The 27,938-nt window shown below is 39.7% G+C and overlaps 5 protein-coding genes across 8 annotated transcripts; 2 read left to right on the top strand and 3 right to left on the bottom strand.

Annotated features, from left to right (window-relative positions):
• Nucleotides 1-409: 409 nt before the first annotated feature.
• LOC106657326 (zinc finger protein 774-like) lies at nucleotides 410-3,700 on the top strand. The gene is made up of 7 exons (XM_014378769.2): nucleotides 410-534; nucleotides 654-925; nucleotides 1,011-1,122; nucleotides 1,182-1,825; nucleotides 1,905-2,256; nucleotides 2,328-2,776; nucleotides 2,848-3,700. Exons 2-7 carry the CDS (start codon nucleotides 668-670, stop codon nucleotides 3,379-3,381), a joined length of 2,349 nt encoding a protein of 782 aa, XP_014234255.1. The 5' UTR covers nucleotides 410-534; nucleotides 654-667; the 3' UTR covers nucleotides 3,382-3,700.
• Nucleotides 3,701-5,136: 1,436 nt separating this feature from the next.
• Nucleotides 5,137-13,255, bottom strand: LOC106657371 (DENN domain-containing protein 4C). Of its 3 annotated transcripts, none has more exons than XM_014378862.2 (15): nucleotides 12,412-13,255; nucleotides 11,746-12,339; nucleotides 11,060-11,482; nucleotides 10,095-10,883; nucleotides 9,767-10,020; nucleotides 9,386-9,685; nucleotides 9,065-9,320; nucleotides 8,851-9,001; nucleotides 8,565-8,771; nucleotides 8,271-8,492; nucleotides 7,085-7,180; nucleotides 6,291-6,812; nucleotides 5,810-6,214; nucleotides 5,571-5,743; nucleotides 5,137-5,499 (listed from the first exon to the last, which is right to left on the bottom strand). In XM_014378862.2, exons 1-15 carry the CDS (start codon nucleotides 12,758-12,760, stop codon nucleotides 5,363-5,365), a joined length of 4,878 nt encoding a protein of 1,625 aa, XP_014234348.1. In that variant the 5' UTR covers nucleotides 12,761-13,255; the 3' UTR covers nucleotides 5,137-5,362. The 3 variants fall into 3 exon arrangements, with proteins under 3 accessions (XP_014234348.1, XP_014234347.1, XP_014234349.1); XM_014378861.2 differs by having other exon boundaries at nucleotides 8,271-8,495; nucleotides 12,412-13,248; XM_014378863.2 differs by lacking the exon at nucleotides 7,085-7,180 and having other exon boundaries at nucleotides 8,271-8,495; nucleotides 12,412-13,252.
• A 1,454-nt stretch (nucleotides 13,256-14,709) lies between these two features.
• Nucleotides 14,710-16,425, top strand: LOC106657372 (MIP18 family protein CG30152). Of its 2 annotated transcripts, XR_001339510.2 has the most exons (4): nucleotides 14,710-15,504; nucleotides 15,642-15,905; nucleotides 15,980-16,130; nucleotides 16,227-16,425. XR_001339510.2 is itself a non-coding variant. In XM_014378864.2 (3 exons), the coding sequence occupies exons 1-3, from the start codon at nucleotides 15,336-15,338 to the stop codon at nucleotides 16,075-16,077; spliced, it is 531 nt and encodes a 176-aa protein (XP_014234350.1). In that variant the 5' UTR covers nucleotides 14,710-15,335; the 3' UTR covers nucleotides 16,078-16,167. The 2 variants fall into 2 exon arrangements, 1 of the variants encoding a protein (XP_014234350.1); XM_014378864.2 differs by lacking the exon at nucleotides 16,227-16,425 and having other exon boundaries at nucleotides 15,980-16,167.
• Nucleotides 16,216-21,320, bottom strand: LOC106657304. Its single transcript, XM_023461282.1, has 18 exons — nucleotides 21,267-21,320; nucleotides 20,654-20,877; nucleotides 20,235-20,579; nucleotides 19,934-20,064; nucleotides 19,185-19,438; nucleotides 18,803-19,106; nucleotides 18,558-18,733; nucleotides 18,404-18,479; nucleotides 18,243-18,334; nucleotides 18,072-18,175; nucleotides 17,813-17,988; nucleotides 17,664-17,740; nucleotides 17,455-17,594; nucleotides 17,238-17,370; nucleotides 16,938-17,180; nucleotides 16,656-16,877; nucleotides 16,382-16,575; nucleotides 16,216-16,311 (listed from the first exon to the last, which is right to left on the bottom strand). The coding sequence occupies exons 2-18, from the start codon at nucleotides 20,855-20,857 to the stop codon at nucleotides 16,216-16,218; spliced, it is 2,967 nt and encodes a 988-aa protein (XP_023317050.1). The 5' UTR covers nucleotides 20,858-20,877; nucleotides 21,267-21,320.
• Nucleotides 21,321-22,840: 1,520 nt separating this feature from the next.
• LOC106657359 (guanine nucleotide exchange factor subunit Rich) lies at nucleotides 22,841-27,883 on the bottom strand. The gene has a single exon (XM_014378817.2). The coding sequence runs from the start codon at nucleotides 27,382-27,384 to the stop codon at nucleotides 23,047-23,049; it is 4,338 nt and encodes a 1,445-aa protein (XP_014234303.1). The 5' UTR covers nucleotides 27,385-27,883; the 3' UTR covers nucleotides 22,841-23,046.
• Between the last annotated feature and the right edge of the window lie 55 nt (nucleotides 27,884-27,938).

Here is a 27,938-nt window from a genome sequence, read left to right as displayed (position 1 = left end):
GTTATACCAATATGCTCAAAAATAAAAATTTTTCCATTCATTCAAGTCAATTAATTCTATGTGCTTTTCTTTAAACGATTTAAATCAGTGTTTGGAATGCTTCAGTTCAAGTTGCTTCAAACAATCGATTGTCATTTATTTATTCAATTTATTTGTGGGACGTTTGAAATAAATGAGAATCAAATTCAGTCTCATCATTTATTGAAAATAGCTTTTATACATCATCGAGTTAACTTGAACTTAAAAATTTATTACTGTGCCTCCTGTTATGGCCATTACTTTGCGCCTCTTTATATGCTGCCCAACTTCATGATTCTTGTATTGGTGATACTGTTGTCTGCAGACTACTTATACGGTTTGCCTCTGAAGTTCGTTCATAATCGTATTGGTTTTTTATACCGATCCGTTCTGGCGGTCCTACGAAGTTGGATTTCAATTTAACATCCTCTGAAATCGGATTTCATGGTTTTGGGTAACATCGTGATTGGTTTACAAACCTTTTTGACCCTGAGAAGAACCCCAATCATTTTTAAGGTTAGAAAAGGAAAATCTCAGCTGGATACTCATTACCATGGAGATATCTACCTAAATTGTTTATGTAAAATGAAAAATCGTTTTCTCATCATCAAATATTTGTGCGAAATTTTATGAAGATCAAGTGGAAAAAATGGGTTCCATTAGTTTGACTTGCCCACTGTGTTGTGGAGAGACTTTTGATAATTTTGAATCTCTGAAGTATCATTTACTCAGTATAACAGACAATTTGTATTGCCCTGGTTGTTCATTAAGAATGCACTCCATAGCAGAGTTGACACAACATTTGGATGCTTGTCAAACCGAACCAGGAAGTACCACAATTGAAGATGAAGAAAACCATGAAAATCAAAGTTCAACTTTAAATGAAGATGTAAATGATATAATTATGGTATGTTTAAAAAAATTATATTATACCAATAATATTTACCAATAAAATATTTTAAAAGAGACCATTGTTAATTTGTAATTTATAGTACAATTCAACTTGTTACCCAAGTTTGAGTGATGACAATTTCCTTGCAACAGTTAATGAAGCTGGTCAAATGATGACAAGTGATGGAAGAGCTTTACAAGTAGACGAAAATGGTAAAGATTTTATAAATATTTCTTAGATAAAATTATTGAAATCTCAAATAATTTTTTAGGAGACATACAAGTTGTTGAAAAAATTGTTTGTAATCAACAACCACTCACAGATCCTTTTGAAAACAATTCCAGAGATTCAACTGAAAATGAAAATATATATATAGACAACTTAGCAACAAATGATATGCAGGAATCAGCTTCTGAAATAATTACCGATGAGTTAGTAGATGTAAATGATAATTCACCCATGAGTCTGCAACAAATAGAGGAACCTGCTATTAATAATACAGATTTATTATTAATAAAAGATGAAAATTTAAATAAAGAAGAGGAATCAAGTACTACATATAATTGTAGCACCTGTGATATGAGTTTTTCTTGCGTTCTAACTCACATAAATGAATATCACAATGGACAAGAAGTAGTTTTAGAAATGAATGAAACATTAGAAAAGGAATTAATGCTTCCTGTTACTAATACTAAAGTACCTAGTCAAATCAATTCTGCAGCCAATAAACCTGTACAAAAATCTAGACAAACTATGAATACATTGCAAACAGAAGAATGTATTGACAGTGACGGTAGATTATACACTAGAAAAGTCGTTCAAATTGAAAAATTTTGGGATAGACAGCCAGTTAACTTACCTAGCACTAAAGCTCCTATGATTGAAAAGTTTTTTTCCAATGTAGAAGGAGTAAAGGTAAAATTACTTATGCTCAGTATTTAGTAAACTTGGTATTAAAATATTAATACTTAAAATTTCATCTTTTTTATCAAAGGTTCGAGATAAAAGTGTTACTGTAGCCCCTACAAAAATGTATAGATGTAATCAGTGTTTAGAACAATTTGCTAAATTAAACGAATTTCATGTTCACATGTGTTTACAAGGAACAAATCGATGTCAACATTGTGAACAAACATTTGCTACCATGAATGCATTAAAAAATCATCTGAAAACACATGATACTGATTTAACATCCCAACAAATTTTTCTTTGTTCTATTTGTGGTACCGAATTTTTCACCCATAAAAGTTTACGACTTCATTCAAGAATGCATCAACCAGTACGTACAAGGCATGTTGACGCTCCTGAAGGTGCAGAAGAGGAAACTTTTCAATGTCAGGAATGTGGTGAGTTCTCAGTTTACAAATACTTTAATTTTTTTTTTCAAAACTTTATTTTTTGATATGTATTGTTACAGGAACAACTTTATCCGAATCATATCGTGAAGCACACATGGCTCTACATGCAAGCGAGCCAATTACTTGCACTGTATGTAACAGAAAATTTGATTCTGAAGAAAGTTTGATTATGCATGCAGCAGTTCACATGGATAATAGTAATTCTAATACTAACGATGTTTTAACAAGTCCAGAACTTCACTTTCAACATCAGTCTCAATCACCAGAATTGCTAAACCAAGACCTTTCGTCAATGAACCTAAGTGTAAACGATAGCAGTAAATTAACTGAATCTTTGAAATCCGAAACTATTGTATCCACACAAACTACTGAACAATTAAGTGAACAAGCTGACCTTCAAAATCTCAAGCCATACCAATGCCAGCATTGCGGCCGACGGTTTATGCGACCTCATGAAAAAGTAAAACACGAAAGGATACACACTGGCGAGAAGCCTCATTCATGTGAAGTATGAATCCTTCTATTTTCAATCAATGAAGGTTTTTTCTTCATGCAATTAAAGTTTTCATTATTTCCTAGGTATGTGGTAAGAAGTTTCGAGTTTCTTATTGCTTGACACTTCACATGCGCACTCACACAGGTGTTCGTCCATACGAATGTCAACATTGTGGTAAGCGCTTCAAAGCTTCATCTGTGTATAATCACCATCTGTTGACACATGGCGATAAACGAGCTTATACATGTCCATATTGTCCAAAAACATTTAAAACAAGAGTACAACTTGCTGGACATAAAAATAGTCACACTAAACCGTTTCGCTGTACAGAGTGCTCAAGACCGTTTGCTTCATTATATGCTGCGAGAGCCCATATACAAACGCATAAAAAAGTTAATAATCTCAAATTTAGCTGTGCTATATGTGGTGCATCGTATGGTCGAGCTTTTGCTTTGAAAGATCATATGCGACTTCATCCAGATGTGACCAATCCACCAGAAGCATCCAGGGAAGAAGAAGTACAAGAGGAAGATACTTTTTTGCTTCCCCATGAAGAAGTTTTATTGAATGAAAATGAACTAATCGTTCCATCAGATATGGTAGTTGAAGAATGCTGATAATAATTATGCGCTAAAATTCAAGTGTATTTTTTTCCATAATGTTATAAATAGTTAGTTTTGTTTTCGCATCTATTAATATATATAATAATATATATTTTACAATTACTTTGACTTTTAAACTTTAATGTTACTGTTGACATATGTTTAAAAGTTTAAATTCAATTTATAAATACAATTCATGGAGCTCGTTTCTAAACTCTATTGAAAAAAAGTATAAAACTTTATCTATACCACGATCTTTTTTGTAGAAGGTGAAGTCGCTTAGGACATATTTTGAATATAAATAAACTGACTGATCAGAATAATGGCTTAAGAAGTATATTTGTTATTAAAAGATTTATTTTACCGCTTGTTGCTATACAGTGAATTTAATGGCAGAGCTTCTGAAAGTTTTAATACACCAAATTATAAATAATTTATATTAAAGCTCTGAAAAAATGATGTGTATATTAAATTTCAAGTATTGTATAAAATTTGAATCCATTTATTTTAATTTTATTCCATTTTATTAATCTTGCACGAAAATTTTTCCATATGCAGTTCTTTAAAAAAAACACAATACAATTTTTATAATATTAGCTCTAATTGAAGATACCAAATTAAAAACAGTATTCATAACCAGTATTATCAAAATGATGCTGTAATGTTTTGTTTTACAGGTAAAAGTAGAGATCTATACAGACATTTTTAAAATCAACCTTAGAAAACACATACAAAAATTTGAAATTTACTAAGTTTGAAACATACTGATTGCAAGTTTAGTTAGTTTAGAAGTTTAGTAGTATAATATATTTGAATAAGAACAAAATTCATCACTTTAAACAAGTATTCATAATTATAAACTTATAGACTAAAATGACAACTCATGATACATACTAAATCGTGCCCTTTTATTAACTTTTCATCTTTGTTGTAGACAAAGCAAGCCATTGTCGGTAAAAAGAAATTAAAATTTTCATATAATCCATAATAAAAGTTACTAGAAAACCCAAAGCCAATTAAGTGCGAGGTGGTCGTAAGCAAGGTTTGTAATTTACGAAGAAATTTCAAAAACTTAAGGGTTTGCAAGAATATTGAAATACAAAATAACTGTAATCGTCAGCACTTTCTCCGAAAGGGAGTATAACTATCAGGAACTGTATGAATCTTCATATTTACATTTATCAAGTAAAAACAGATGTGATACCTTTGACATTGAAAAAATTGATTATTTGGTGGCTGGTGGACTTTAGGCAGGTGAAAAAATTAGTTATTCCAAAACAGCAATTTATAAAATACTTCAACAGTATTTATTTATTCACATAACTTAAAAGGAAAATTTCTCTGACGAAAGATAGAAATGTAGATGTCAATTTATTCCTTTCTTTTATTTTTTGTTGTTGTATACATCGTTTTTCATGTTTTGATCGCAGTTTCGGTCTTCTTCCAACTGATACACCTTCGATGGATTTTTGTATACAAAGTAAAATTTAAGTATTTCACAATAAAGCATCGAATGTGTACGTGTGCATTGGTATCTATGCGTGCTTTAGAATGTATACAATTTTCAGATCACGAACAAGTCAATTTTTGTTAAAAAAAAATATAATTCATCCCAGCTCGTGACAACAATTGTTTAATACAGGACTAATTCTTTGTTACATTTAATTTATGTTTATAATTATAAGTTTGTAACAAAATGAAATTGTAAAAATGTTTACAGTATAAGAGTCAATTTATATGTATAATTCCCTTAACTAATTTTTTATATATATATATATATAAAAAGCGAAAATCTCTAGTAAAATTCATTATATAATATTCACATGATTTTTCTTTTCTCTTAATTTTCGTTGTTTCTCCTGAAAAAACGTGCTTTAGTCGAAGCATAAGAAAACTTGATTTGGTAAAAAGTGTTTTCTCAAGATAATATTGCACAGCTTACTTATACGTATATTGCTCTCACGTATCACCGGGACATTCTCACCCATAAAAACAATCAAACGCTCAATTGCTTGAAATAATGTCGGCAATACAGCGTCGTTGTAGACGGCGCAGTATCAATCGAACACAAAAGCTCCTCCTCGCTCTCAGACAATTTGTCCAACGACAGTAGGTACTCCCGATCAAAAACTCCTAAAATTAATAAAGAAAATTGAGTTGTAATTTCAATGTTACCAACATCGCTGCAAGATACAATTATTTACCTTGGTCGATATTTCCCCGCCCTAGTACAATAAAGGCTAAAAAGAGAATATCTCGGTACACAGAGAAAGGCGATTTTTCGCCGTTCCGGTTGCGGTGGCGTTCCAAAGCCACTCGCTTGATGGGTTCTACGAGGTCATTGCGTCTCACGTAAGTTATCACATTTTGCATGAATCTGCGAAGAAAACAATTGTCAATTGAAGAAGAAAACTATTTCAAGACCAAAATAAGACAAACTTACGTTCGATCTTCCACGTTATTTCTCCATTGAATGTACATGGGAAGCTTATCGACGTGCAACTTTTCGTTGTCCCAGAGCGTCCTTACACCGACACAACTAGTCGATAGGGGCCTGACTCTGCCACTGCTATGCTCGTCACACTGTTCGAGCCAAAGCTCAGGCAAGTGGCTTGATAAATTGACGCGCTCGTAATACCAAATTAGATTCCAGTAAACAATCGGATGCTCTTGGATGAAACGGTGCTTGGTAAGGCACGAGTCGCCTTCTTGATTTAGTACGCTCTCGAGTTCCTTGCGTAACACTAACGGGTTAAGATACGGCACACTGAAAGGCTCTGGTAGTACTCGTGGTTCGGGTAAGAGTCCAGCCATTAGCGGATCGTGTCCGCCTTTTCCACTTTCGCATCTAAATCAATGTGCAAAGAGATTATAACGGGATTCATTCTTATTTTTTAAGAAAATAAAGTGACTTATATATTAACCTGTAATCGAGTATGGTAACGTTCAAGAAAGGCACGGTCTGCTTGTCACAGAACTGGCATATCGTATTGAGATTCGAGTCTTCCGGCTGCCAACCAGCCATAATTTCCTCGTCATAGAGTATTGCCGAGCAGTTGTGACACCGACTGGCGCTTGACAACACCAATTCCACGGCGACGCGCTCCTGCTCGTTGTCGCGCGTCACCCTCGGGTAAAGACACTCGGCAAGCTCGTAAAGTGCCGTTAGTTCCACATTATGATCACCTTTAACCGAGTCGGCCATTCTTGCCGACACTTCGTTGCGATCTTGCTGCGAGCCATCGGTCAGAGAATCCAAACTTTCGTTAGAAACTCCGTAATTAAGCCTCTGCTCGCGTTCTTTTATCTTCACCGGCGTGCTCGTAGCCGAAATAGCTTCCTTGATCTCGTCAAATTTCTTGGCGACTGATGAAGCGGCCGATTTCAAACTATTCAGACCTCCGAGAATGATTTCGTTGGATTTTTTGCCAGTCAAGCTCGATGGACTACGACAAAAGAATATTCGAATTAAATTTTTAACGCTGATTACATTTTTCTACACATTGTGTGTCATTCGAACAATTGGTGTCTTCTAAAACTATGACAACAACATTTCAAGCTTTTTTGAAAGCTCATCACGGAAGTGTAAAACGATTTTATATTAATTAAATTTACCATTGGTATCCTCGATCGGTGCAAACACGTGTAGAGTTAATCTATGATTTTACATTTAAAACTCATGCGACAAAAAAACAATCATAAAATATTAGTTATTTACCTGATGTAGCTTGACAAACTGAGAGACTCAATCAGCTGATTCTTCGATAACAAATCCTTGTTTTTGGCAAATGCGAGTCCGCCGGTAGAATAACGTCTATACATATTTAAAATACATACTCAAGCCAAACGTGCACAAAAGTTATGAATATAAATAGTAGAAGTAATAGTAATAAAGTAATAAGTCAAATTATACAATTTTGGGATATTTTTATCTTTCCCAACACGACATTTATTAGTCAATATCTCAATAAATTATTAGGAAACACATGAAATTGGGGCACACAAACAAAATATAAAGTAATTAAGAGCTCAAAGGGGGCTTAAAATCGAAAAAATTTTATTTTATTTTCAAGTAGGATTTTTTCGCCCCTTTCCATAGCGTTTAAAAAAAATCAAAAATATTCAATTTTGACTGAGATACAGCTGCTTCCATGAGTCTTTTTTGTATATTTTGCGTGTTATTTTCTTTTGCATTTTCTGGCGAGTCATGTTTTTGATCATCTGTTGTAACTTTCAAATGCAACCTCGGGCAAGACGATCCGACCCATAACGCAAAAGAAATGCAAAAGAAAAGAAATGTAACCCACAAAGTATACAAAGAAGGCTCAAAGAAATGGTTATACCTCGATAAAAAATGAACATTTTAGAATTTTTAATAATAATCATGGAAAGAGGACAAAAATCCTACTCGAAAATAAAAGAAAATGTTTTTTCTATTTCAAGTCTCCTTTGAGCCCTTTGTGTGTATATGAATAAAGAATGTATATCAAAGTAAAAATTTAGCGAATGAAAAAAAAACATTGCAAAAAGCGATTTTCCAGGTGTGCTTGAAGAGAAAAGAATCAAAACATACGTATCACGTGGTTACGAATACAAAGCTGTTCATTACCTTGATGTCCACGGCCAACTAGGAAATTATCCTCTGATTTGAAAACTTTTAAAACTAAATTTCTAATCTAACACTATTTTACACTATAGAGACTGTCAAGAAGATACATGAAGATCTGAAGAGTTTAAAAATTTAACTGTACCATTCCAATATACCATGCTCAAATAATACAAATAAACATTCAAATAAGATAACATTGAAAAAATATCTTATTCTAAATATATTGTAGCCTCAGATCTTCATTCAAATACTACTGTATTTACAGAAAAAATTTAAATTTGATTATTAAGCTTACCCAAAGCTGAGTTTCAGACTCGAGCCTATGCTAGATAGGCTGGACGTCACGCTGTCTTTATTTTGAGCCCAAAGACTTCCAATTTCTAAACGCTCGCGTTCACGGTCCTGTTCAACTCCTTGCACGTTATGTGGCATAGTTTCACTGCGTTGTAAATGACTGGATCCACTTCCACCTTCCAGCTCTGGTTGATGAAACGTCGCACTGCGTGGCATTGTGGCACTACTGTTGATAAACATTTAATTAGCTCATCCACTTTCAATTTTATTATATTTACTTTGTTTTAGAACATACTTGCGGAAGAGAAGAGGACCTCCGGGCCTGCTATCTTCCATTGCATTCGTAAGCACGGTCAACGTGCTTGTAGAACAATTAGAGTCATTCTCCTCGCAAGGCGAAACAATCGGTGTATCATCGTTGACTAGTGCACCTAAAGGATCATTTTCGGTGACTGGCGTTCGAACTGGACTTTTAACCGGAGAATCTCCGTTTCTTGCCAATCTATTATACAACCAAAAGGGTAAGAATTATAGTTTCTTCTCCATCGAAAAATCAATGTTCAAAAATGTCAAACATGTACCTTGGGTCGCTCGGCGTTCGATCGAGGACATCTGGCTGTGAATCCGGTAGAAGAGCTGCGTCTTTGACAATACTATTTTGTCTCGGAAGCAACTTTTTCTTCTCGTTCATGGTAAATGTAGGGAGATCAGGTATAGAACTACCTTTTAAAGCTGAAATACATTATTGATAAGTAACTCGTAAATTGAAAAAATTTCATTGTTATGAGTGCTTACAATCGCTTCGAGCGACTTCGGTATCTTGTGAGTGGTTACTATCAAGACTAGAACGCGAGATCGCATGTTCCAAATTTTGACCTTTGAGATCTTCGGGTAATAGTAGATTTTCGTTGTTCGAGCAAGAGCGTCGCCTGGCACGCTTTTTGCCGGCTTTCTTGAACAAAGCTGCGCCTACGATGACGTTACGTAGCTTGTTCCACATTAGCTGGCTAGAATTAGTCATATCGGAAGGCCACGTTGCTTCTAGGACGGCCTGAAGAAGAAAATATTTATCAACGATTTAGGTTTATAATAACAAAAGCAAAGGTTAAAACTTACTTTATTGTAAAATCCATAAGTAAGAGCATTGGGTTGAACACCACTACGTTTCATATGGAAAAGTAACTTGACAGCGAGTAAGGGTTGCCCGTAGACCCCGCAGAGCTGCATCATTGCGCGGTAACAGACCTCTTCCATTGGGTCCAAACGCAATTTTTGCATTTTTATAAGAAGTTCATAAGCTTGGTGTAATAAATTAGCCGGTTGATTAGATACGTGCAGCATAGCCGGTAGATGTAAAAACCACAAACTGTAACACGTATTAAGTAAACAACGTCCCCATCTTTCTGGTTGGGCAGCCTAAAAAAATATTTCGTTCGATTGAATTCAAAACAACTTCACTTTTTAATATATTTATAACTATGAAAATATATTTATTACCTGTTTACGAGCCATTCTTTGAGCAACTTTTATCTCTTGTTGAGTTCTACGAGCCATTGGACTGCCTGGAACAATACCGATCGCAGCGATTGCTGGATTTTTTAGAAAACAGTTTTTCCGTGGCCGCATCAATTTGGAATTCAGTTTAAAAGTTGCATAAACAACTGGTTCTTGATGAGGATCAGCTTCTGGTGGAGGTATAAAAACAGTTCTCTCGCTATGCTGCGACTCCATATCCATTTCCAAAAGCATGTCTATAAAAATTCGTCTTAATTAATACCTTTACTTGGCCTGAAAAATCTCGAAATAATCTTATCTTAATACTCACTGTTATCCTCTTCGACTCTTTCCGTACAATCATCGAAGAAAGCCAGACTTGTCATGTCCATATCGGATACAAAACTACGCTCTTCAATAAATCTAATAAACATTTGCGTGCGCACGAGCATGCTATAAAATTTGGCATGATTCTTATCTCTACTACGAAGAAAAGCATTTATATTGAATAAACTGGTCGGATCGGTGGTCCCAACGGTGGGCGCTTTGGTAATAGGCAACAGGTAAGCTCTATATCCTTTAAGAATGAGTGCCATAAATCTTAGAAAAGCATCTTGAATTTCGAGCTCGAGTGCCTGCTCTCGGTGCTTTTGTTGAAATTCCTTATCGACGCTGAAGTCACCCTCGTCGTCGGCAACGCTATGATTGCCCGACTGCGCGTGATCTCGATTAATCGTTTGAAGCTTCAGATAGAGCTTTTCCAGCGAGCTCTTGAGCATGCGGGCAGCTTTTTTCGGCAGTAATTTGTTGTTGAGGTAGCGCTTGTCCTCGCAAATGGCTATGTTATTCGTGTCGAGATTGACGCAATGGATATCCGCTGGAGGCTCGTCAAGATCGAAAAAGCGAGAATCAACGCCAATGAGGAAGGGCAGCGGTGCGTGTAGTACTTCAGCCAGTCCAAGAGGACACAGTGGTATGTAAGGACATTGCCACTTAAACGGAAACAATATCATAGATATAGCTTCGCTCACGGAAGTCAGAACATCTGGTCGTAGCGAGTGTACTAGTATTTTTTGTTCCGTAAGAATCAAAAGCAATATCAGCATGCAGTTGTCTGCACCTGGAATGCGCAAAAAAAAGTTATTAATATGCGTTGCAAATTGTCAAGGACGATACAAGTTTTTTTTTCTATCATTGAAACTTGGATTATTACAAAATAAAATAAATTTTAATACTTTATGATTATAAAAAGTGAAACAAATGACACTGATACACGAATGCAAAGAAAATAAATACCTAAATTCATCAGCAATTGACGAAAGCTGGCCCCCGAGCGAGGTAATGCGAGATCTTCTGGTTGCGTAAGTATAAGGCGATCGGTTGAGCTCAATTGTACAAGGATGCGAGGTCGCTGCGGACTAGGAAAGGGTATGTCACACAGGAAGTACGAGATGTACTTCTCAATAGGCACGTTTTGTGGTTGACGGTTCACTAGGCTGTGTAAAAAGACGAGAAAACGCTCGAACGTGTCGAAGAAAGGCCAATGCGAAAGTATACAAATGGACTTGCTTATATTTAACGATTGTGTGGATGGATCCGTATACTGGAGCTTTTCCAGTTGTGCTAAATTCAATTTTTTTAGTATGCCGAATTTCTTGAATATTTTCTTTTTTATCAGCGGCTTGGAGTTTATTATTTCGGACGGATCGGTCGAGTCAACTGGAATTTAATTAAATAAAATGTACAATTAATTCTATGTAAATTGAAAATTCATCTTATGTAATTGAAAAATATATCTTGGCAATTATTATCATATGATGATTATGAAAATGCACACGCAATAAGGTAGAGAAAAATATTTAATCTTATTCCATGTTACATAATATATGCATAATGAAGCAGGTACATGAATATTTAAAACTGCTATGCCATGGAACTAAAAGCCACTTAAAAATATCTTTGAAATGTTTTATAGCACTTACCACTATCATTTTCTGAAACTTCAGAATTCTCTTTATTCTTTTCATTCTCACTAATACTATCAGGAGGTAAAACTTCCTCATAAAAAGTTATTGCAGATCCATAAATTTTTTGCGCTGCATCAGCAACAGTTAGGACAAATGTAGAGAAAACAGGCTTTGGTTTACTTGCAATTTTTGGCCAACACTCAATTGTTGCACCCATTGGTAAACAAAACATGGCAACTGAATGAGGAAACTGAAAGGTATTGTAATCCATCATTGGATACTTGTATAAAATCGATGGTTTGAAAGAAATTAAATTGGCTCGGTTCATTGACTTTTTATAGCATAAGAATACATCACTTCCAAGCATTCCCTTATTTAAATTCTTTCCAATCACGCAAAAAGCATGTGGTGGAGTTTCTCCTTTGTTTGTCAAGATTACTCGTACATCTGTTACAACTAAAGAGTTACATGGCATCTTTTTACTAGCTCTCCTGTAAGTAACAAATATTCTTGAGGTAGAATTATTAACATTAGCTACTAATCCAGTAGGGGTTTTGGTTACAATTTCTGCATCTTTCATAATTCGCTCTTTGCCATCATATATGACACCTGGAAAATTTGTTTTCTTAGTAACAACTACATTGATGCTAATAAATTTAAAAAAATAGAAAGTATTCATACCAATATCAACAAGAGGTGGTTTATCTCTACCTCTACGATAACACAAATAACATTCCTCTGTTCGTAAACTTCCATGATTTAGGTCTGCTTTGAAACCACTGTCTGTATATTCAAGCATAGTGTAGCCTTCTGGACAATCCTCACCAAGGGCAGGAAATATAATGGCCAAGTCTGTAATAGGTGGCTTAAGATTTGTGTCTTTGGTTGCACCCTCTTGACACCAATCTTCCAATTTATATCCTCCATTTTCAATGTTACATTGATTTTCACCATTCGTTTCGATCACTTCTGTGTCTTGATCGGGTAGACCAGCTACAACGAAGTAATCAGCAACGCGTCGCTCGTCCATGATCAGAAGGTATAAAAAAATTTTCTCTCGTTATAAAACTTTTATCACAATGTTTCGAAGGGCCAGTCAAGAGCAGCATCAGCAAGTGCTCCGAAAATCGTCATTATGTTGCAACAATTAAAATCGTATATGTCTCCGTACACAGTCGCGTATATCGCAGCAGGCGCCAGCAGCATCAGCATCGACTGCTAATGCTTGCAAATTCACTCAAGCATGATTTCTGGTTCAGAACTCGAGCCATCATCGCGCTATACTATTGTATGGAAAAAGACTTGTGATCACGACGAGACATTCAACAATGCAGCGCAATAAATTATATAGACAACCGTGTAGGATATAGGTTAAGCACGCGTGGCTCAAAAACGGGCAGACTAAATGCCCATGATAAGCGCTCGATGTGCGCTGTCGAAACTACGTTGTTTACATCATCGAATACCTCATCAATGACGTTTCTTCTTTCTACGCGCTGCTAATCGCATTAAGCTGGCTACTGCTGCCACTGCCACTACTTATTATACTACTGCAGCTGCTGCTGCTGCTGCTGCTGCTACTATATACTGCACTAATGTATTACTAGCCACAACGTCGTCTCCCCTCGGAGCGGCTCACAACTTTTTCAATCATTATTTTCTGCCATATCATTGTCTCTTTCTTTTTGCCCACACAACAATTACCAGTTATCGCTGCATAGCGTCGCAGTGTAAGGATTGGGCTCTCGTATAAATTGAAAATGATCACGCCGATGTATGCTAATACATGCTATAATGCGGTGAAGGCGAATCAGTAAATCATTTCGGGCAATAAATAGTCCAATGCTTATCTAGCAGTACACTTAAGAATAGGTTCAATCCAAACGGAATTGCCCATATAGAAAAAAGGTGCGACTTTACGACACAATAACTCATAAAATGTCGACGTTTTTATTATGAATTTGTTTATAAGAATACAAAATTGATAGTGGCACTAGACCCGCTGTACTCTCAACGCACTCGCACGCGACACTGAGAATCGGAGCCGACAGTCAACGCATGGCTTGCAGTCACTATATGAGAATAATTATGCAAAGGTAACGTGAAAATTTTTTGCGCCAGTTCTTATCGTCGTTTTGCCGTGCTATATATTTATTAAAGGCGTAGAATACGTGGACGTAACCTGAGCTATTTCACGCGATGCATTCTATTGCGTAGCGGTGAAATTTCATGATAAATTTCAACGACTGAGTCAGTATCATCTTGGTCTTTTTATTATTGTTAAAAGTCATAAAGTAAAATTTGTCAATTCTAGGAACACGAAAAACTTGAGGATTTTATTTGAAAAAAGGAGAACCCCAAGCTCAGCTCGGGTTATACCTGTTATGATATGATGAACATATCATAGCTCATACAGCGAAAGTGATGCACTTTTTGCGCTGACTCACAATCAAAATTTCGCGAAACTCAGCACGATCCTCGTCTTAAAATTGTGAGCATACCTATACTGGTATCATATTGACTGCGCTTAAACACGCTCGGAATTTCGACGTTACCGAGTTGCGTGCTGTCAACAGATTCAAGTTAAATTCGTAATGTGAGTATAGAATTATTCGCTCGCAAGTCCAGCATTTTTTACAAAGATAAGATTGGCTATCTCCTTGTATATTGACTTCCTGTCGCAGTACTCTTTGAAATTAATTTATTTGAATCTACAAAAACATGATACGAAAGACATTAAAGGATCAAGAGAGATTATAACCAGTAAATTATCAATAAATAATGATTGAAACAGGTGATTCATGTATAAGTTAAGTAAACGTGGTTTTTTTTGCTTCGCGAATTTTTTCACGTTATGATTATTTATAAAAAATTCAGTTGATAATTTTTGAATCATATTAAAATCTTATCTTTTCAATTAGTTTGATTTGAGAAATTTTCGTACAATGCAATCATTTTTAATCAATATTATAAACAAGAAATAATTACTTAATGATTTATATTTAATCATAATAACTTTAAAATGTGACAGCAATCGCCCAGAACTGTCAAAAATATATATAACGATATTGAAACACGAGGGGCTTTGAGTCGCGTTAGTAAATATTGAGGCTTTCGACCACTTCTTGGAAAAGGTAAAAGCCTATCAAAACATTTCATCATGTTTGTCAACAAAAAGGTTTTCAAAGCTTGTTTTGTTCGGGTCCATATACAATTTGGTGAATTCGGCTAAACGCAATGCAACGATCATAACCTCAAATTATCGACCAAGTTCGGAGTTGTTGCAGTTGCAACAATCGGTATACGGCACTCGGTTTTATATGTGCGTGTGAGCCTCGTGCTACAAGTAAGCTCTTATACTTTGTAAAATCGATGACGTAACTATTCGATACAATTGTCGATTCGATTGTCGTTTGGCCGATTCGAGAAGACTCTATAAACGATCCGCCCGAGCAGAAGAGATAAAATTGATATAGAAAGTGCGGTAGGTGTTTGCGCCGTCACGTATTGCGATGATTTCGATCTAGATGTGCTATATACTTACAAAACTGTCGTGTAGTACAATAAGATATACATGTGTGTCTTGACGCAACACAATCTATACGATGTTGTCGTCGTTTCTTCGCAAACTTTCGTTGGGCGGCAAAATACGCGATGGTCTGCTACTCGACGATAAGAACGTCATGGGTACGACCGAGGACTGTGTAAAACCTCGATCGCTCTGTTACGAGCTTTCACTCAAAGATGAAACTGAACTCAGAGAGTCTATTTTTGGTATGCATAATTCTTTTAATTAATATGTTTATCCCCAATTAATTGAAGTTAGGGTTATGTTTTCATTGTCTTCATTGTTTTCAATGCTTTTGCATTGTCATCTTGCATTGGGAGTCTAATGTATTTCTACTCAACAGATATACTGAGAACAATAAAAGATCCAGAGAAGCCACAAACTCTAGAACAATTAGATGTTGTTTATGAGGAGGGAATAGAAATTAAAGAAGCTACACCTGGAGGTGTAACAGTAATAAGAGTGATTTTTAATCCAACGGTACCACATTGTTCCCTTGCAACACTTATAGGACTCTGCATCAGAGTCAAGTTGGAACGTCATTTACTTGCTCATTTTAAATTAGACATTTTCATCAAGGAAGGTACTCATGTCACAGAACAAGAAAGTAAGAATGAGTTTTTTATCATTTTATTTTGTTGTAATTTGAAACATTTTATAAGTATTTTAATCACTTTTTAGTAAATAAACAAGTCAACGATAAAGAAAGAATAGCTGCTGCAATGGAAAATCCAAACTTAAGAGAAGTTGTAGAAAAATGTATAAGGGAAGAGGAATAATGAAAAGTTGCCTATATTTTGATACTTGTAAATAATTTTCAAATATTTATAAGGTACTCACAATGCTCCAAAATAATTTGTACATATTAAAAATAATATTTTGTAATTAAAATCTCATTAAGAAAAACAAACAGACATCTAATTTTCAGTTTGTGCTTCAGTATTGACCATGAGTTGCGAAAGCCTAATAGATTCTCTTTTATCAAGTTCAGCCTCCTCTTCTTCTTCCTCTTGCTGTAAAAAGTAAACAAATTATTCATTTCATTCAAGAACCAATTATGCAAAAACTTGAATTAGAAATTACGGGATAAAATTCAGAAGGATACTGGTATTTGATTGGCTCTACGGCAGTATGCACAGAAGGAGTTTTAGGCTTATATTCTCGTTTTGGTCTGTAAATAACGGAATTAGGTAAAAAGCAGTTGAGTCGAAGAGTCGTTCCTTGCACAAACTCTTTCACGTCTCGCTCTGTTTCTTCAAGTTCGTCAAAGCTGTAACCTGTCTTTCAATAATATTATCATTGTAATAATAATATTAATTATCTTTTTGTACATCAAGACATTGCAACAATGACGAACCGTAAAGCATTTGAAACAATCCCTTTTCATTAAAATCTTTCTTCTCTTTTCGGTTTTTCTCCACTATTTCCTTGAAATTATGCTTGGGTACTGGAGGAAGAGGACGATCCAAACTACCGAGCAAACTTTTGACATATCTATCCCAGACCTCTTGTTCCATCAATGCTCGATCAGAAACAAATTTCGTCGGCTCCAATGCAAAATGTTTTACATCGTTTATGTCTGCTCGATAATTTCACAATGATTAATAAACATTGATATAAAAAAATTGTACTAACTTGCCTCTATCTCTATTCGCATACAGAGCACAGATTTGTTTTACAATCAAAACCTCAACAGACGGAAGCTCGTTGTCATTTTTATCCAAGCAAAGCAATGGAGTAGTTACAAACGGATAAAGCAATAATTTCCTGTCGATTTCCTTATCAAACACTCTATACTCAGTATTTTCTTCGTAGGTGTCCTCGATATCTCCGTCGTTTAATTCGCGACGAAGAACTTTCGATAGGCATTTGGGCGATAAATCTTGGAAATTTTAATTGTTCGGACAATAAACTTGTGTTTAAAAGAGATGAATAAGTTTTGTGAAAATTAAAAGCAAAAACCAACACTTTTTGTGCGGAATAGTGTACAAATGTCGACCTGCTCCAAAGACAATGTCTCCTTTCACCGACGAAAACGATATAATAGAGGCGTAAGTGTTGATCAACAGAACCTAAATCGATTCCAAATTTTGCTTAGCATTCACATAATTTTTATGTGCCCTGCTAGTTTATAAAGGAAAAAACATTGGGCTGACTTTTAGCAAGGTATTTCGGTGATCCCATATACGAATAGTATTGTCGAGAGACGATGTTGCGCAAATATCGACCGGCTCGCAAATCGACATATCCAATATGAAGCCGGTGTGATCTCTCTGAGTCGCATGTTCCAAATGAACTAATGATTCGACAATCATTAGTGCTTGGTCTAAGGACAGAGCTCGAGCTTAAAGCTAATTTAATTTACCTCTTTTTTCCATATCGTGCATAATTACTTCATGGACTTTGGCGGTTCTGGAGCTTGCAGCTATGCACAAATTCGATCTGAAAGTATATGAGTACAACGTATACGATAAGTCATAGAAAGATGGAAAATGAAGGAGAAATAAATACGACCTCATGAGAGCGACTCGCGCAATCGGGGTGACAAAGTCCAGCGAGTAAAACTGAACCAATGGCTCATCCAAGTCCGAGAAAATTCGCCAGACTTTGATGGAATTTTCACGACCCAACGAGACCAGCATTCTACTCGACGATGTCACGTTTAGCTGCACGACAGGTCCAGTATGTGCCTTTAAAAGATTTTTTTCTTCTAAGAACTCAAGTTTCGTGAAATATTGAAAAAAACCAAATAATCTCGTTCAAACAAACTCACGTGAATGAAGCACTCGTGTTTGCCGCACGCACTGATACTCGCAATGCCACCATCCTCGGAGCCAGCAATTATTTTAACGTTGATTGGATAATAAATTCTTCGGCCTGACACATTGATCAATTATTTTGCGATGTTTTTTTTAAATTATAATTTATTTTTTCGTTTACTGACCTATCATTCGATTCGGATCATCGAAAACGGAGTCGAAATGCTCGTAAACCGCGATACAAGTTATTCGAGGTCCATCATTGACAAAAACTTTTCTGTACGGTTGGCATTGTGAGTTTATGATGAGAGATTAATTAGATCACAAAAAAATGCCTTGAACTCACTTGAATTTCATGGGACAAACGTCGACGTCACTAACGAGAATTTCGCCGCTTTTTAAGATTATCGTATAAAGGTGATCTATTGAAAATTTCAATTCGTTAAAAGCTCCTAAGAAAGCAAATGTTATATTTTTTCTTATTTCGTATAGATTATTACTATTGTTTCCACTGTAAGCAGCCGAAACGACGTTGAAGCCATCTTCAGGTAAAAGCTGCACAGTTAATTGCTTGCCTTGCGGGGAAAATATCCTCGCGGTATTGTCCGTGCTGCAGGCAATCAATTTCGTCGAATGCATCGGACTCTGCGTCGAGAAAAGACTTTTTGCTTTTGCCCTAAAAAACATCAGAAATGAAGCAATCGAAGTAGAGCTCAAATCGTGTTGCGTTGCGAGCGCGTCTTACGAAAGAGGGGCAAAAAAGTCATAAGCCTGTCGCATGATCAAGTAATAGAGTTTATTGCCGAGGATGACGGCGGTCGAGGCTGTCTCGTTGATCGCCACCCAGCTTATTTGTCCAAAATCGGTAAAGCACTCGAGCGGTCGACGGAAATTGCAGCTCCAGACTTGGAGTTTGCCGTTGAAGCGTCCCGTGTGAGCGTAGGTCAGGAAGCCACACATCGATGGGTGTCGCTCGATGAAGATGATGCGATCGTTGTGGGCGCCTTCGTAGCTCAACAGGCATTCCATATCGAGCGTCCAACAGCTCACTGAAAAAAGTAAATGAAGGAAAAATCGCAAGAAAATGGTGTAAAAAATGCCAGAGCTTTTTATTTTTTGCACTATACCGTTGCCTTGCTGATCGCCGATCACGATCCATTTGCTGGTCGGATGGTAAAAGAGGGCAGTTATCGCGTACTTGGACGCGTTCGGTAGCTTTTTCATGCACTCGATGTCGCCGTCGAATTCCATATCGTCGGTAATTTCCAACGGAAATACGTAGACCGTAGTCGAACACGACGAGATCAGCAGCGGCAAATTATCTGCATCAACGCATAATCTTATGGAGAATGAATAAGACGAACAAAAGGCCGGCGACGATCACTACTAAAAGGACTCGTAGGTCATTCATTCATTTATTTTGTTCTTTTTTTTCTTTTTCCGCGAAAGGCTAAAAATACAACGACGCGACGATAAATCATTTCTTTTTGCGTCGAAATTTCGTTGGCATTTTATAGCAGGTTCTAGTCCACGCGCCTCATTATAAGGCGCTCGTACGTATAAAAGAACATCGTGTAGTCGCGTCGAGTTGCGGCAAAAGTGAGACACTCTTCACTTATAATAATCCAATTATATATAAGACATTCACACGTACACATGCGGACAGCAAAACGCAGCTCAATCTCGCACGCGTAATTTGGTAAGCTTCCAAGCCGAAAAAGTATAACGCGCGCGGAGAAAGAGATCTTGCCGCGAGAGAGAAGGAGAGAGGGGAAAAAAAAGAAGAAAGAAGCTCCTGCACGTGCGAACAGCTAAGCTTTAGCATAGTATGAAAATATGTGCCAAGTCTGTGTGTGAGTGAGCTTATAAATATGACGAACGTTGAGTATCGGATGCCGGCACGAAGGTGGTGCACTCGAGCTGCCAGGTCGGTCCGACTTCAGGGTCGCAGTACCTCAGCGGCTTTGTCGCTTTCAATTCCAATTCTTTGTCGTCGATGAGGTATTTCTTTCTTGAGAGAAAAACATGAAAAATTACACATCGTTATTGATAATTTATATATACAGATTACAGGCAGATATATCGCCCGACCAAAAAGTCAAAGTAAAGCGGCCTTAATTAATGTCAATGCTCGGCCGGCTTGTCACGAGGATTTTCCCAAAAATTCTCCACTAGACCGTGCCAAAAGCAACAAAAGCAAAATCATCGCGTGAAGTAAAAAATGCACACGAACGTACGATCGTCTCGCGCGAGCCGACGGCCCGTAGAGCCATCTCGTCGGCGTCGTAGTAGAGGGCCTTGGTGCGAAAGTCGCAGGGCATGTTGTGCAGGATGCTGAGGTCGCGTCGCACGATCCAGATATTGGCCACCGCCGGCTCGTGGCAGACGTAGCACTCGAAGCTCGGCAGCCAGCGCATCTGGCTGAAAGTCGCCGCCTCCTGCAGCTTCACGGCCGGTCGCAGCTCCTTGCCCTGCATCGAGTAGCGCTTGACTTGGACGCCTTGGTGCAGCAGCAGGTACTCCTGCACACCGTTCCGACATCGTTTTCCACTTGGATCGTTCGTGTTTTTTTCTTTTTTTATTTGTCTTCGCTCACCTGACTGTCCGGTTGGAAGATGACGCTGACAAAGTGGTCGTGAAGTACCGTAGTGACGCTGAGCTTCAAGCCGTGATAAATCGTCTTGTCGCGCTCGTCCTCGAAGGCGTTTTCGTTCAGCTGAGTGTCGAAGCGAGCCTTCATCACCCTCAGCGACGAGCGCCAATAGTTCTGCTCCTTTTCGTCCTGAGCTTTTTGCGCCATTTTAACGAGCTTGCAACGGGCTAGAAAGGTTGGATAGTGCAGTTGCAAGGTTAGAGAGATAAATTATTTAGAGAAAGTTTTAAAAGGCTTCATAAAATATATCTTTCTGATTAAAATTCTTACGAAAGAAAAATTTTCAAATTGAATATTGCCTTAAAGATTTTCTGATAATTTTGCTTTTACGCTCCAAGAAAGTCCTTGTGTTCCGCACAAGTCTGTTTTGAGTACGAGGTTATTTCATTCCAGCTGTTTCATCGGGGGGAAAAATTAACGCTTTTGAGAACCAGCATTTTTTCATAAAATTGTGCAAATTCCAGAAATTTCTAGCCTGTTTTCAAGGAGTTTGTTTAAAAAGTCCACGAATGAAATAACGAAACGAAAATTGTTATAAAAATGGAATATGACATACTTTGATAATACTAAAATTCTTTGATATCGTTAAAAGCTTAATTAACGATTGTCGCTCGCCGCAAACGTAAAGCTCATAACCGAACGAGACGTACAAGCTCTTTTTATATACTTCCTCGTTGTTTATACACGTGTATACGTATTTAGCTTAAGCATCGAGTCTCATTTCATCACGTAATCATTTATAGCATTTATTTTTCATGCGTAGATCTAAATACAACACGCATTACAACACTTCGAAGACGTCGACTTTGTCTAGAGATGAAAAAATGCATTTCCGATCGAGAGCTTTCTCGCTCCGATCGCGTCAACGGTATGCGTTATATACAGTAGATACTATTACAGCTCGACTTTGCTTATATTATATGCTCGTTTAATCGCATAATGAATCATCGCTATCGATAAAGGTCAACTTCCGCCCCGCCCAAGTTCTCGAAAAAAATTCAACTGTTGATCTTTTTTTCGACAAAGTAAGATCGATCCAAGCTTCGTGTAAGTTCATAAGAATCAAGGTTTCCATAGCGCGCGGAGGGCTATTTCGAGACGATTGTGAAAATAAATTTTTTAAACTACAATCGGCTATGCTACGTATAATTGTAGCGAAACTTTTCCTCGGGTAAGAGAGCTGCAATGATATATGTGTTCATTTGCTCTCTCTCTCTCTCTCTCTCTCTCTCTCTGCCAGTCTCGTATTATATGTGAGAAAGCACACAGGGAGATTCCACGTACATTATGCCATTGCCCGGAATAAATCCAGTATTTATTTTTACCGACCGAATAGCCGCATTGCGATGGCTTTTCAACCTAATTTATGAGTAGAAGCGAATGCCTGGACTTTTCGGATAACAAACTCAACTTTTAGTGAGCGATGGTTTTGCAACAAAAACCCTTTCCGTCATGTGGTTCGTATATCAATTTGCAATACTGCGAAAACGCAGCCTTGGAATCGTGCAAGCTCCAGAAAACTTTTTAAAAATCTGGTCCACGACGACTAACAGCGTTGATACATATTTACCATTCTTCAAACTATAAATGTAACAAACATTTTATTTTTCTTTCCTCTGAATCACAAGGCACCGTACAATACGAGATATAAGATATTTATAAAACTTTTTTCGCCATCGGTAGCGTTACGATACGAAAAAAAAACACGTTGCATCACATTGTTTCCAACGATTCCATCGTTTGTATACACGGCGTTGCGCACGTATGTGTAACATAAATGGCTAAGCATACTATAACGCGCGTGTTACTGGCCAATTTCTATCGCGCGAGGAAAAATCTTGAATATATTAGTCTTTGTCAATTTTAACGCAACACTAGAGCGCAATTGGTTCGTATCCAGCGTTGCGGCATGACATTTTTAGCATTTACGTCGCACGATCTTAGCTAGTTGCGCTGCTCGACAAAAGTGATACTCGCGAATTTTTGCAGACGCATTACGATCCATCTCCTCGTTATTTCCAAGCGCTATATTTTTTTGGCAGCTTGCACACCATCTCGGACAATGTGTAGAAATGCATTCTCTTCACATGTTTGAGTGTCGAGGGAAATCATCAGCGTAAAGTTTGGTCGTTAATTATAAAAATCTCCATTTATTCAATTTCAATAATTTATACAATTTGTTTCAATATGCACATGATAAACTATCGAGAAAACTTTTGTACATAATTACTACCGCCACAACATGTTTCTACAGTATTATTTACAAACGAATTGAACAAATTGATTTTTCGGACATTCCATAAAGAATAAGAAAAACAATAAAATAATAAGATCGTTTAAGATATAAGACAGGAAGTTCTTTGATTATCGCTTTGTAAATACTCGACCGAGTGGCTGCGTTGTTGCAGCTGCGGCTGATGCTGCTGCTGAGGTTCGTTCTCTATGAAAGCTCTCGGGACCGTAGCTTCGGGACCGTAGCTGCTGGATAAATTTTTCATCTCCGCATCGAAGGACAAAGACGGCACGAGATTTTGCGTCTCTACGGTGAAATCGTCGGCTTCCTCCTCGGTGACGTCTTGAAAAGACGAGTTGTTGATTTTCTGCTTGTCGACGCAACAGCGCTGAAGCAGGGCTATCTGACCCTGCAGCTCGACGAGGAATCGCCGATAGCCCAGGCACTCGGAGTGCGACCACTTGAGCAGCTTTAGCAGGCCGTCGCGCAAGTTGATGGTCAGGTCGAGCGTCTGAGCCGTGGCGTGGGCGGCTCTCACCGTCCTCGCGACGGCCGACGCGTCGCGCAGCACCACGGCGACGATGGCCGCCCAGCCGAGACATCCAGCCTCGAGGAAGAGCTGCAGCAGATAGCGCAATCGGACCTCGGAGCGCGAGACGACGCAGTCGTTGCCGGAGCCGGCGTTGTGCGAGGAGGCCGCGGCCTCGGTCACCAAAAGTTCCGACACGGTCGCGCTGCTGCTCGTCGGTATCCAGAGTATCGTGTCGAGGGTGCTGGTGTTGCTGGTGACGCTGGCGTTGTCGTTCATGTCGCTGCTGCCCTCGATGAAGCTGCTCATGTCGGGACTGGCGTCGGTCACGCTGCCGCTCGTCCTCAGGGCGTAGCTCTTGCGCAGAAATTTGCTGCCGCCCTTGGAAGAGCTGATGTAGCCGCTGTCGAAGTGCAGCGACTCGGAGTCGTCGTGATTCTGATCGTCCTCGTACTCGGGTATGTCGCACAGGTGGCTGCTCGACTCGATGACGTTGCTGTTGCTCTCGAGCAGCTTGAGTACCGGATAAGGATAGGAGAACTGCGCGTGAACGGCCTTGAGGGCAGCCACGTAATCGTCGACGCGCGCCGCCCGGTCGCGTTCCCTCGCCAACCAGATGACCAGGTGGAAGTCCAGGTGAGCGGCGAACGATCCCAGATCGAGGATCCGCTGGGTCGTTAATAATCTCCGCGCGTGCCTCTTGAGCATCACGTCGATGAAAAAGTCCTCGGCCGAGTCGTTGTTGTTATTGCTGTTGTTGTTGTTGCTCGTCGAGCTGGAAGCCCGCAGAGTAGCGTCTTGCTCTCGAATGTTGGAGAGGATAGGCACGGACTTTTTGCGCTTCGAGCCGGACTTGTCGTCGTTTTGCGGAGACGAGGAGGGCTCGTTGGCCGATCGCGTCATCGATTGGCTGTGAATCTCGGGCGTGGTCGACGTACTCGAGCTGCGATTCCTCGAGATCTGCATGGTTCCGAGGACCAGGGTCAGATCGTCCTGGGACGAGAGCGTCGGATTGGCGATTATTCGCCGACAGCTGAGGGCGTTGCTGGAGGACTTGTGCGAGTCGGAATTGACGTCGTTGGGATCGATGGCTCTTAGAAATCTGATGAGGTCCCTCGAGAGCTCCCACTTGGCGTCCTCGAGCGAGGCGTCGAGCAGCAGGGTAGCGTACTGCTTGCTCACGAAGGAGGCCTCGAGACTCTGCAGGATCAGGAGATAGCTCGCCGCGGTATCGAGCTCCTTGCGATTGAGGCAGGTCTGCAGCAGCTGCTTGGGCGTGCCGACGACCGCGAACAGATAGGGCCAGAGAGCTATCTCGGTTTTGCGCGCGCACTGCACGACGGCGCGTGCCCAGAGATTCGGAAACTCCTTGATGAACTCGACGACGGGCGGCAGCTGGGCGTCCGGCAGGGGCTCCTTGCTCGTCGCCTCCTCCTCGAGAACCTCGTGGAGCAGCAGCTCGAGCGAGTGCGAGAAGTACGGCAGGCCCGAGCACGAGCGAGCGATCTCCCAGGCGTGGAAGCCGAGGTTGCGATGAATCAGCTGGCGCAGTATCTGGTGCAGGTAGACCTGGCTGGTCAGCTGGAGCACGCAGTAGGGCAGCACGAAGGGCGAGTCGATGATGTTGGACGTGTACATGAGGGTGTCGTTTTCCGCGCCCAGCAGAATCGCGTCCTCGAACAGTATCGTCAGCGGATGGATCTTGAGGTGGAACGGCAGCATGATCCTCTTGCTGATGAACGAGTGCGACTTGTCGTGCTGGTGCTTGGAGAAGAGCGGCAGCCAGACTCGAATGCCGTGGGCGCCGCAGAACAGCCAGACGGCCTCGGTGAGGTGCTGCTTGCTCCGCCTCGACTCGCTCGGTATCCAGACGTTCTCGACGCTCGACGCGAGCACCAGCGGCACGGCGCAGGCGAACGACGCGTTCGAGTTCTTGGTCCAGTAGTCGCGCTGGATCATGAGCAGCTTGCCCGATATGTTCAGCAGCAGAGTCTCCGGTGGCGAGCTGCGCTCGACCGCTTCGGTCCTCACGAGCGACAGATTGGCGCTCACGACGCAGGCCGGATGGCTGCACAGCGCGCTGATGTCCACCGTCTGGATGAGCACCAGCTCGATCCAGCTGTCGCCTTTCACCTTGCGAGGCACTATGTTGTAGATGCGAATCTGCGAGCTCGCGCAGAACGTCAGCAGTAGGTTCTTCAGCAAATTCATCAGCAGAATTTGCGAGCTCAGCTTGATCGACCTGACGTAGCTGTTGTCGAGGCGAAAGTCCTTCGAGTACAATCGAATCTCGTCCTCGTCGTCCTGGATGGAGTAACAACTGGTGATCAAGTAGCTTCGGTACCACAGCAGTCCCCCCGTTACCACAAAGTCCCGCTCCTGGTACTCGTTGCCGAACAGCTTCCACTTTCTCGATATGATGGAGTAATGAGCCAGACCTGTTTTCCCGGCTATCGCTATGCTCTTGCCACCCTCGTCGATTGCCGTGAATCTTACTGGCCAGTTGCAGCGCGTGTAGGCTTTTGGTATGGGAATCACGAGCCACTGCTTGCGACCCGTTAGTACGTGATGAAAACCGTCGAGTCTCTCTTCGCTCGAATAAAAGTGCTTCGGATGAGACGAAAACATTTTGTGACCTAAATTTATGTATAATCTATCCTCGCCCTGCAAGTATATGTGACCATTTGGTGATAGGCATGGATTTACTGTGAGCGGACTTTTAACGAAATTCCACTGCATTACTGAACTACAATTGCCACTTGACTTCTCCTCTTCTATTTTTTTTCTTTTCAGAAGTAAATTTTCTTGCAGCATCCAAAGTTGATATCCTTCTGCTGACCACTCCATTGATGTAACATAAAAGTGATTTCCTCTGAGAGGATCGTCACTTACACCGTAATCCCATTTTAAAGTGCACAATAGCAGAGCACCAAACGTACTCCATAGCGCTATACCTCCACTGGACCATGCCATTGCAACTGCGCAACTGTCAGGTGTCCATCTCAGAGATGAAACAGCCCCTGTAACTCCAGGATAGTCCTTGGTTGATAATATTAAATTATGTGATAATTCTAGAGCACCGCTAGTCTCGTCGATATATAATACTATGCCTTGTCCATTTTTTCTACCAAAAGCCATTAATTTATATTTATGATTAACAGCAGTGCAAGTAACATCATCTACATCTTTAACCCAAACACCCTGCACTTGATTGGGATCAAATTTCAACGATAGAGCTGTTAAAAATGCAGCTTTTCCATTGTTTAAAACAATAGCAAATCCTCCAGCTAGAGGAGAATAATCCAAACAAGTTATATACACATTAGCACTAGTAAGTGGCACGGCGGCTGTGGACATTTGCTGATCAACACTGAACGGTATTCTTCTAAGATCCAGCGTATAATCTCTATTTTGTCCACCACTCCATTTATGTCGAATCACAAAACTTGATTTAGTTGCTATCATAAGTTCATCTCGTATACATACCAAGGCACTGATACCACCATCTATCCATACACTTGTATCAAATTTAATGCTAATAGAAGGAATGGAATCTTTAATAATGAATTCGGCACACTTTTTACTTTGTTTGACAGAATTGATCTGCTCGTAGCAAAGACTAGCATTATCCTCCACAAGATGATAGAACAGCAGGTAGCTCTCTGCAGTGGCAACTACGAGCATGCTCGAATCCGGCCTCCACTCGAAGGTGACATTCTGTCCGTACTTGTCCAGGCAGTCTTTCGTACGTCTTTGGTAAACGAGCGGTATGCAAGGGTCGCAACACCAAATGCCAATGGCATCGGTAAATAGTACGCCAAATAGTATCTTATCGCGATTGCAAATTATGGAGCATATTTTGTTGACTTCTGGAATGTTGAGTACTCGTGGCCATCCAACTGGAAAATACATATTTGCCTGTCACTCGCCTTTGGACGTCAGCAATGTAAACATCGTCTCGTTCGCTCGATGCTATCTCGTTGCATCGCTGCCCTCCATTGTTTACAGTACTAAGCAACACACTGGAATCTCCAAGTATGTTGCTACGTTGCTGAATGTACGGAAACCACAAGTTTTTTCTATTACAGACACTGCGCGTGATTCCGTTATCGAGGCACACACTGCCACATACGACGCTGCAGACACGGTACAACGACCCTAGGCACACATACGAACGATCGGCTCGTCGAAATTCGAAATTGCCATTAACGATGGTGCATAACCTCGTCAAAAAAATTGCAGGTTGTTGGAGTCGCGCACTTGATCTCGTCGCGCCTCTCGATCGAGCCTCAGAACAATGCGAAATTCTGCACAGCTGATGCACAATTTCGAGCTATACATAAGCCGGCGACGTCATCACATTGCTAACTGAACGGGCGCAGATCATTTCGTGACATATTCGTGCGTGGACTGCTCGAGCGATGTAGATATATACATAGCAGCAATCGTGACTTTAGTACCCCTCT

Source organism: Trichogramma pretiosum, unplaced genomic scaffold (genome assembly GCF_000599845.2).
Source record: "Trichogramma pretiosum strain Unisexual culture from Peru unplaced genomic scaffold, Tpre_2.0 scaffold15, whole genome shotgun sequence".
Classification (NCBI taxonomy): Eukaryota; Metazoa; Arthropoda; class Insecta; order Hymenoptera; family Trichogrammatidae; genus Trichogramma; species Trichogramma pretiosum.
Note: the sequence above shows the minus strand (reverse complement) of the source record. Positions and strands in the feature narration are given on the sequence as shown.